The 788-nt window shown below is 43.0% G+C and overlaps 1 protein-coding gene across 1 annotated transcript in view; it reads right to left on the reverse strand.

Annotated features, from left to right (window-relative positions):
* LOC119581744 (sprT-like domain-containing protein Spartan) overlaps window positions 1-788 on the reverse strand; it is a 4,607-nt gene that overhangs the window by 1,535 nt on the left and 2,284 nt on the right. The window contains exon 6 of the mRNA XM_037929876.1: window positions 71-305. Coding sequence (XP_037785804.1) covers window positions 71-305 — 235 coding nt within the window. The remainder of the gene's footprint in view (window positions 1-70; window positions 306-788) is intronic.

The raw sequence follows: 788 nt of genomic DNA on the forward strand, positions 1-788 counted from the left end.
TTTCATAATCACTAATAAAGAATAATCACAATAAGTAGAACGGAATGCTATTCCAGCACAGACACCTCACCTGCAGAACTTCCCTTCTTCTTCTTGACCCCATAGCCTTCTGGTTCTTGGATTTTGGTGTATGAGCCTCCGCAAGACTGCTGGTGCTGCCCCCACCATGGGTCACGAGGTCCTGGAGCACGGTTCATGGACCTCTTCACCAGTCCAAAGTATGGCCTACGATGGCGACATGGCCCATCACACTGCCAGATGTGTTGACGGTACTGGTCCACTTCATCATGAAAGCTGTGGTACACCTGCACAATGGACAGAGAAGAATAGTTTCATGACTGCCCTACCCTATGTTTCTGATCTGCTGCTTCCTCAGATGTAGATATAGCCTCTTATTCTGCCTGCTTCTTTTGGGTGTTAAACTTGTCTTGTCTTTTCCATGGATATTTTACTTTCCTACCTTTTATTACAAGTGGGTTGCTCATTCTAACTCGAATCCACTTAAGACAACATTTCATATCCAAATAGGTTAAAGTATTTCATGAACAAGTCAACATTTGTACAGTACAATGAAACAATGGTGAAGCTAGGGGAATATCAGACACACAATTCTCCCCTAAAGATAAGTGATTGGTTATGTTAACATTTAATAATAAACCTTACACCATAAAGGTAACATATTTAGCCATGCAAGGCACAAGAGAGAAGTCTCAGAGCCACACACACTACTTGAAAGCCCATTAAGTCAAACTAAATTTCTACTGAAACTGCTCCCCCCCCCCCCCGCC

The sequence above is a fragment of the Penaeus monodon genome, chromosome 15, assembly GCF_015228065.2.
Source record: "Penaeus monodon isolate SGIC_2016 chromosome 15, NSTDA_Pmon_1, whole genome shotgun sequence".
Classification (NCBI taxonomy): Eukaryota; Metazoa; Arthropoda; class Malacostraca; order Decapoda; family Penaeidae; genus Penaeus; species Penaeus monodon.